This window comes from Eulemur rufifrons, chromosome 17, assembly GCF_041146395.1.
Source record: "Eulemur rufifrons isolate Redbay chromosome 17, OSU_ERuf_1, whole genome shotgun sequence".
Taxonomy (NCBI): Eukaryota; Metazoa; Chordata; class Mammalia; order Primates; family Lemuridae; genus Eulemur; species Eulemur rufifrons.
Window position 1 is genome coordinate 41,524,496 of NC_090999.1, and position 9,070 is coordinate 41,533,565.

Below are 9,070 nucleotides of genomic sequence, written 5' to 3' on the forward strand. Positions count from 1 at the left end.
TTAATGTCAGGGATACATTGTAACATTTTTCAAATGAGAAACTTCAGAGAGTCCTTGTTCTGTCAATTCCTCTGATTTTCCCTTTCATTATTGGGCTTCATGAAGCTTCAAAGTGCTCTTTTCTGTGGCCATAATAGCCCTGACCTCTTGGGGTTTACCTGGGCTCACCTTGCCCTGCAGCCATCATTGTAACACCAGAAAGCAATAGAATTGAAAAATATAACAATAGAAACAAGAGGTGTTTCTGATGATTCCAGTAAGGGAAAAAAGCACAGGAATTAATTTTAATATAGCAGTAAGTCTTACATACAGAACACCTCGACTAAAGAACACCCAGCCAGAAAAAAAAATGTCCCTCTACTTTTAACTGAGTAACAAACTCCAAAACAATGAGCTGCTTCTTTTGAAACCAGGGAAGGCCATTTTCTTCTAGCTGGGTATTGTGGGGAAGGCAAAAGAGGGGTCTCAGCTATGTCTATTGCTTTAAAAAAGGCAAGATTGACTGACCCCTGTCACTTTTACCAGAGGCTGAATTTCTCCTACATGTATCTCCTACCCTGTCCATATTAATTAAACAGATACCTATATCTTACCTCCTGGTGTTAGTCAGGGAAGATGCACGGTTTTCTGCCTAAATGATGAGATGTGACTTTCTCTTTCCAGAAACAGAATTAAAAAAAAAAAAATCACTCATCTAGAATAAGTTTTAGTGTTGAAAACTACACTAAACTTATGTTTCTAAGTGTCAGATCCCTGGCCTGTATAGCAGAATCTCCTTTTGATAACAGTATATTTTTAATTTTAAAATTATACAAATAAACACAAGTAGAGTTTTTTATTAAAATAAAGATACATGTGTTAGTGAGATCAGTTTATTGTAGCATTACCGTTATTAAAGTCCCTTATTGTCACAGGGAAAAATGAAGGCCAATTTTGAGCATAAATATTTTACCTTAATACAAATACTTTAAAAGAAAAAAAAAAAGCATCAGGGCACTTTAGAGCTATGCAACTCTTTTATTTCTCTAATTTATCTATTGCTTTGACAATTATACTCCAACTGTCTCCTCCTCCATTCTTGTATAAATTCTCCAAAGCAGGAAAAACAAATGTCCAAAAGTCATTGTCATACAATTCTGTAAAAGACACAAATAAACAGAAGTTTCAAAACTTCTAATGTAATACTTGCTGGCCAACCCATAATTTAGATTAGCAAATTGGAGTTTGAATTATTTTAAATATAGAATTTGTTCTAAAATTTTAGTAAAACATACAGAAAAGTTTGTTTTCTCACATAGCTCTATCTAGACTATTGTGAGCAAAAAAGAAATTGAATTTTCAAATGAATAATAGTTGTACTGGAGAGTTCTACCGTATTTTCTCCACTGCAGACCCTTCTCGGTGTTACATGTGCATAGACAAACCATTCCCAAAGTTCTTAACCTTTCTCTATCTAAATGGGATATGCCTACTTTCAGAGAGACACCAAATGGAGGCTTTGTTCAGTCTGACAAACAATAAAATGGCTTCAAGTGATAGAGCTGTCCTTTCACCATGTTAATTATAAACACAAGTGAAATTTTCACTGGCAAAGTTTGCAATCTGTAAAAGCGACACGGTTTTCAAAACAGCAGATGCAAACATTTAAAAGGTACAGTTGGAGGGAAAGGGGAGTAAGTACCAACAACTTTGTGCAATTACTGGGAAACAAAACCGTTATTCAGCAGAAAATTAGAGGCTAGGTCTAACTTTGACAAACCTCTGGATCCCCACCATGTAGTGGGAAAGTTACATTCACACGGAGCACCAGAAATAACTTCCCTTTCTGGGGGCAGCAAAGATTATAACCATCTTCTCAGCAGGAGTGACAAGGCTGAAAGAATAACTTTTGAGGGAAAGAAAGCTTGGAGTGCTCCACAAATTCAAAGGGCAAAAAGTCGGTTTCCCTGTTGACTCCTGGCGCTGCAGGATGGTCTGGACAGGCAGCAAACATTCCCCTACAAAACTCCCCGAGTCTCCCCAGGGGGAGCACTAGTGCTTTGTGGCCCCGCTATTTAGCACAAATACTGCTAACCTTTTGGGACCCATTTAATGAAAGCCCAAAGTTCCTACTTATAAAACGAAGTTCTGCTAACTTTGCTTGTGTCCTGGACGTCCTATATAGAACAAATCCAGTTCAGTGTTAGGACGCGCTAAACAGAGCTATTCCCCAATCCGAAAAGGCCAAGAGGAGAGTATGACCGAGGAGGAAAAAGTCTGCATCCTGCGGATAAAATTGCTCTTTCGGGTTCCATGGGGAGAGCCATCTGGAGCCCAGGCCCGCGCGCCGCCCTGGGTAGCTTTTCCTCTTCGCTGCCCCTTGAAGCCTTCCTGGTCTCTCTGGTTGCAGTTCCCCGGGACCTTGCGCTGCCAACTTCGGAAACTCTGACTTGTCCAGCCGCGCTTTAGCGAGTCCCAGAGCGCAGGCAGAGGAACCTGCACGCGGTAAATCCGCGGCGGGAGCTCGGAGCGCACCGCACCGCACCGCACCGCACCGCACCGCACCGCACCGCACCGCACCGCACCGCACCGCACCGCACCGCACCGCACCGCACCGCACGCCGGGGCACTGACGGCTGGGGGCTCGCGCTGGTCCCAGGACTCTCTGCTTCGCCAGCGCGCACACGACGTCCCGCTGGCGCCTCCCGCAGTAGGTAGGTGGCGATTCCTGGAAGAGCCAACTCTCCAGCAACCTACACAAAGGGAAGTCCGCTGTCCCCACTCTGTGATTGTCAGTTTCTTTGGTGAGTGCTGACACCAAGGCAAGCACAGACAAACGGTCTGCACACCCTCCTCGCTCTCCCCTACTGGCCAGGCTTGTATTATACTTACAAGTTCTCTCTAACTAAGAGACACCTTCTAGCCACTTGTTTTGAGTCCAAGAAAACAAAGCAAGCAGGGGTTGTACACGCGAGAATTATTCTTAGAGTCTATGCAGGGAGGCAGAGATTCCGGGACACCAATGGCACAGGGAAAAGCGGACTCTCCCGCCTGTCCCCAAGCCGGCGGGTTAGTGCATCGGGACGCGCGAGAGCAGAGAGGGAAACAGGGAAAGGAAAGAAGGGATGAAACCGGAGAAAAGTGAACATTTCCAGGGCAAGCGGGCGGGAGAGATGGAGCAAAGTCCTAAATCTTAAGTAAGTTCTAGAAGTACGGCGGTCAGGGGGAAGCCCTTAGTGGGCGCGGCGGCTGTGTGTACAGTTTATTTTTATTTGGATTTTCTGCCTTGAACGGCTGAGGCTTAAATTTTCAATTGCTGAGATCAAAACTAATGCTGAGGCAAAAAGTCTGAGCCAATGTCACTTTTCACAGACCCTGGGAGTTTCCGGGTCCTCCCGCTCCGCCGCAGGGGCCTCTTTGCACAGAGCGCCATCCCCTGGCACAGAGGGTGGGGTGGGGACGAGGTCTGGAAGCCGCGGGCGGAACAGCTGGGAAAGTCAGAGGAAAAGCGGCAAGTTATCTTAGGTGTTGATTCCAGAGGGCTGAGGGAGGCAGAGTGAATGTGGCGGGCGGGTCTTGTAGCCTCCACCTGAGGGCTATTCCTCCATCATCATCGGCGGCAGAACTTGCACTTAATAATCTTCTTAAATGCGTTTTGAAAGTCCTTGTTGAAGTAGGCGTAAATGACAGGGTTGAGCAGAGAGTTGGAGTAGCCCAGCCAGTTGATAATGGCGCCCAGCAGGGTGGGCATGTGGCAGCTGCTCTCGCAGAAGGGCAGGACCAGGGCCACGATGAAGAAGGGCAGCCAGCAGAGGATGAAAGTACCCATGATGATGCCCAGCGTCTTCACTGTCTTCCTCTCGCGGGCCAGGGCCATCTTGCGCTTCGCCTCAGCGTTGCGCTCATTTTTCCTCTCGAAGGAGGAGGGGGCGCAGGGGGCAGCACCAGCCTCGCTGGGCAGCGGCAGGTGCTCTTTGGAGTTGCCCACCCGGTGCACCTCGATCACCTCCAGGGCGGCGCCATCGTCGCCCTGCCTTATCGCGCCGTTGGCGCACGGAATCCCCACTGCCCTGTTCTCCACGCCCCGCCTCCAGTCCCTTGTCCCTGGATCTCCATTCACGCTCTTTTTGGGCTGCTGGGCCGGCGATGCTCCAAGGCGGGTGTCCGCTCCTCCGGTCTTCACCTTTTTGACTGTCTTTCGTATGCGGAAGCGGGCAGCTCGGAATATGCGCCCGTAGAGAACCAGCATGAGTAGCAGAGGGATGTAGAAAGCGCCGAAGGTGGAGTAGATAGTGTAGCCGTGGTCCTTGCTGATAGTGCAAGCGTCGGGGTCCGAACGGTCTTCCGGGGTGCGCCAGCCCAGCATGGGCGGGATGGAGATGAGAAAGCCAATGAGCCAAGTGAGCGAGATGAGCGCAGCGGCGCGCCGGGGCGTCCTCTTGTTCACGTAGTCGATGGGGTCCGTGATGGCCCAGTACCTGTCCAGCGCTATGGCGCACAGGTGCAGGATGGATGAGGTGCAACACAGCACGTCGAGGGCGATAAACAGGTCACAGGTGACCTGGCCCAGAGTCCACTTGTTGAGCACCTGGTACAGCGCGGCCATGGGCAGGACCAGCACCGACACCATGAGGTCGGTGACCGCCAATGAGCCAATGAGATAGTTGGCAACGTTCTGCAGGGAGCGCTCCAGGGCGATGGCTGCCACCACGCACGCATTGCCCAGCACCGCACAGAAGATGAGCGTCCCCAGCAGCAGAGAGGTGATTACTTGATAGCTGAAGGTCACGTCGGAGATGCCAGTAGCATTGCGGCCTGTCCCAAGGGGACCCTGGGTCGATGTGGTGTTGTTGCCCTGGCCAGGACTGAGCACATCCATGCCTGCGCGCCTGGCGAGGGGAGGGGAAGGGAAGAAAAAGCTCCGCGAGGATCCCCCTCGCCCCTCCCTTTGGGGTCTTCCGCCCCTTCTCCTGGGAAGTTTCAGGGGGAAGGATGCAGGGACTCAAGCAGGAAGTTCTTACTTCTCTGGCGAAGGTATCTCCGAGGAGCAGATTTTAGGAGCTTCCTGGGCTCGTGCAGTCCAGAGCGCTCCGAGGCTCCAGCTGGGAAACTGGAGTTGGCCCGAAAGCAGCTCCGGGATCTCTGGGCGGTGGAGAGGTGGCTGGAATGTCTGTCTCTCACAGGGATCTCCGGGCGGCCGAGAGGAGGCTGGAACGTCTGTCTCTCACTGTCCATTTTACTTTGCCGCTGCCTAGCTGTCTGCCGGAGCTGGAGTCTCCCCACTAGCAAACAGTCTCCAATCCCAGAAACATCTGGAATAGAGAAACCCCATCCTCCACGGTCACTCTGTGACCCTCTTCTCCCTGTTTCCTTCCCTCCCTCTCTCTCCCCCTCTCCTCCTGTCTCTTCTTTCTCTACAGTCTTCTCTTTCCCCCTTCTCCCTACTAGCCTTGCGTTTCAGTCTCCCTCTTCCTCCTCACTCCCCTTTCTTTATCCCTCTGTGGGTCTCTTAGACAGCCAGGCTCCCTCTCTCCCACTCTAACCCTTCCCTCCTAACGCCTCCCCAACCCTGAGTGCCTCTTTTCTCTGGATCCCCGCCCTCCCCTACCCTCTAGCTCAGCGTCTTTGCGTTTAAGTCCCTTTTTGTCAACAGAGACTCAGAACTCGCTTACACACACCCGATCTGCGCTGGTCAGACCAACGTTTTAGCAAATAAACTCCGCCTCCCTCCCAGCCAAACTCGAGGATGGAGAGAACGTTTTCTAACTACCCAATGCCTCGTATACCTATCAAATTCTTAAACAGAGCATCACAGAGTGGCAATAGCAAATGAGAAAAGGAGGCACTCGGAGCCTGAATGGGAAACTGGACAGTCGCGGGTCGGTCTGTAAATTATTGTTAATTGATGGAAGAAGACGGAGTGTGTCTTAGTTTTGTTTTGTTTTTTTAAAACCATCCAGTTCATTATCTAACAGTCCAGCCTGACTCACTTGTGTAGAATGTTGACTGTGACTTTTTTGTTAACGTTGGGGAATTGGAGGAGAAAGGAATTATAAAGGACGTGTCAAAGGAAAAGGACAAGGACGGGTAAACAGCTGCATCTCAAAGAGAAGAACAAAACTCATTGGGTATGTATTCTACACACACACACTCTCTCTCTCTCTTTTCCATCACCACTATCCTTTTAATTTCAAGGAACACTACCACCTCCCATAGCTTCGTGGCTAGTGAATTCAGAGAAGGAAATAATTTTGCTTATGTGTTGTAAATGAGGTCCGATCTTTTGCATTTCTTACCAGAGCCTGCAAACCTCTAGGGAGAACTTGGTGGAATCCCTGGTCGCTAGCAGCTGAGCCTCTCTTAATCTCCGAAACTGGGTTCAGCACCTGGGACAGCTCGAAGCAATAAGGGCTTATGTCGCCACCTTCCGGCAAATGCTTCAGAGAGCCTCTAGAAACCCTTGTCTTGCAGAAACTAATCCTACAACCTCAAGAGGAAGACAGTTATTAAAAGACAAATAGCATTAAGTTTTGTCTTTTTTTTCTATTTTCTTTAAAAATATCTTTTAGTGCCCTCTTTTGCTCTCTATATAAATCCTGTTATATGTTCTAGCTCCCTATGAAAGCCTGCATTATCTGTCATTCCCATGTTCTGTCTGAGAATGTCATTTTAACAAACCTAGGCAACCACCTTCATCTGTGTTGTTTTTGTGCTGTCATAACCTGCACTTAGGAACTCACACATTTACCTTTTATTGTAGTAAAACACAGTATTGCATTTTTCAAATGAGATGACAGAACAATGGAAAATAGACTTCCATGGATTTGTTCTAAGCTATTTCCTTTACCGAGAAAACCAAATTTAATCCCATTTGAACATAGGTAAAGAGTAAGACTCCTAATCAATTAGAATAAACATATAGCACAACAAGGTTCACTTATACATCCTGATTACATGCCTGAAGTGAAGGAAAGATGCAGAATCCAATCCCAAAGGCAGTTGACTCTAGATAACATGCACAGATTCACTACAGATTGCAACAGTCTTAATATTGTGTTCAAATTGTAGCTCTGAATTTCATAGCTTTAAATTTTCCAAGACCAAACAAAAGAGCAATCACCAAAGCATCAAAGAAAATCCAGTCAGGCCAGTGCATACAGTACAGAGCAGAGTGCTTGGAGATGGATTATTTTACAATCCAGTGCTGGGCACAGTTCCCACTCAATCATTTCAGCATGCCACAACAATGAACCTGCCATTTATGATGATTCATGGCATTGAAAAGAAAGAGATGAGTGTATACGGCAATACTGGCTACAGACTCTGAAGATGTCCTTTTAAGATTTGTGAAGGTTTCCATTTGCACTTTTAAAATCTCCTCACAAATACAGAAGTAAATAGCTCTGTTAAAATACAGTTAGAGGTCCAAAAATTATAATGGGAAAATATTTATAATCTGAATTTCCCAAAATAAAACTTTGAAAATATAGTTGAGAATATAAACAAAGAGGAAAAGAAAACAAATTTAAATTTTAGAAAGCAAATATATGCATATCAAGAACATACTTGATTAAGAATTGTGTCAAACTTAGCATGTAAATATGTAAATCACAAATAAACCAGTAAATGTCAGTCAGAACTCATGCTTTCATCTGTTGGATCCCAAATGGTTTAATAACTGAAAAATTTATTTATTTTCAAGAAATCTAAAATGCTGTAAATCTGGAGTTAATGTTTGCAAGGTCTGGCATTTGCTATTCTGCTTTAAATATGCTACAAGGTAACATTTTTATCTAAGTTTGAAAATCCCAAGATTTCATGTTTTTTCTCAGAAGTAATGCACATAATATATAATACATTTCATTCCTTAAAATTTAAAGCAAGTTTTTAAAGAACTTTCATGAATACTAGGAAGAAATAGAAGAATAAAAGGATATGCAGCACTATGGCTCTATAATCTACAAGTGACTAATAGATAATTATGTATAACTTTTTAAAACTCATAACACTGTGATATATAATAAAAGCAGAATGATGTTGCATTTCTTCATGTTCACACTTTGCCAATTCTTCAATGTTTAACTCTTAAAGATACATCATCCCAGATATAGCTAAGGAAAATAGTATGAACCAAAGCTCCTGTATAAAGAGTTAAGCTCTTATTCTTCAAGGTCTCTAAAGTTAACCTAAAGAAAAGCTATCTTTAGAGCGGATATTATTGATGATATCATTTGAAAAAAACGTTCAGTCATTCTGCTTTAATTTTGTGTCTGAATTTACTAGATGTAAGCATGAACTTGTCAGGTTATGAATTTGGGGTATGATACATCATCCATCATGTGAAATTTCTCTAAAATAGTTTATGAGATAAACATTTTTTAACATTTTCACAGGAAATTTGATACACGCCCAGCATTTCAATGTAGTTCTTTGACCAGGGACACAGGATAAAAAGATGTTAAGCTGAAGTGTTGCAGTGAACTTTGAATGGTCTATCTTTACTGAAAGCTAATAGTTGGGGAGTCTCAGTAATCGATGTGTTTATCCATTATCCCCAAATTATGGCTGATTTCTCCATTAACGAGGAAAGAACCTCTATAGTAAAGAGTTGAAGTTTTACCCATGAGATTATAAAAGTTGTTTCCAAAAGCTATTTTTAAAAGTATTTACTTTTTTTTCAAGTAATTGAAATTAGGATAGATTATTTTGTTAACCTAAAAATATTATTCTAAATTTAATTCTTCCTAATCCTCAAATACTAAAGTAGTAGGGCAATTATGGTTTTTCCAGAACTGTGAGTTTTGATTGGAATTGACTTGGAAAAAAGCTTAAAGAGAAATCTGTGCTTAGGTTTTGGGGAAATGTAGTCTTCTGATTATCAGTGAAAATTTACAAGAAATGCAACCAAAACTCAAGAGAATAAATTCTTTAAAACTGAGCACACACTTTTTTTGTTCTAATCCTCACTATCCACTTTTCTCTAATGATATGCTTCCTTTCCTTCTTTTTCTCCTTGTCAGGCACTTCTTGCAGACCCAGAATTGTACTGGAGTTTCAATGGCAAAATACAAGCAGTGGAAGCTTCAGTCTC

The 9,070-nt window shown here is 44.6% G+C and overlaps 1 protein-coding gene across 1 annotated transcript; it reads right to left on the bottom strand.

Annotated features, from left to right (window-relative positions):
* Positions 1-3,589: 3,589 nt before the first annotated feature.
* Positions 3,590-4,858, bottom strand: HTR1A (5-hydroxytryptamine receptor 1A). Its single transcript, XM_069492627.1, has one exon. It carries the CDS (start codon positions 4,856-4,858, stop codon positions 3,590-3,592), a length of 1,269 nt encoding a protein of 422 aa, XP_069348728.1.
* Positions 4,859-9,070: the final 4,212 nt, after the last annotated feature.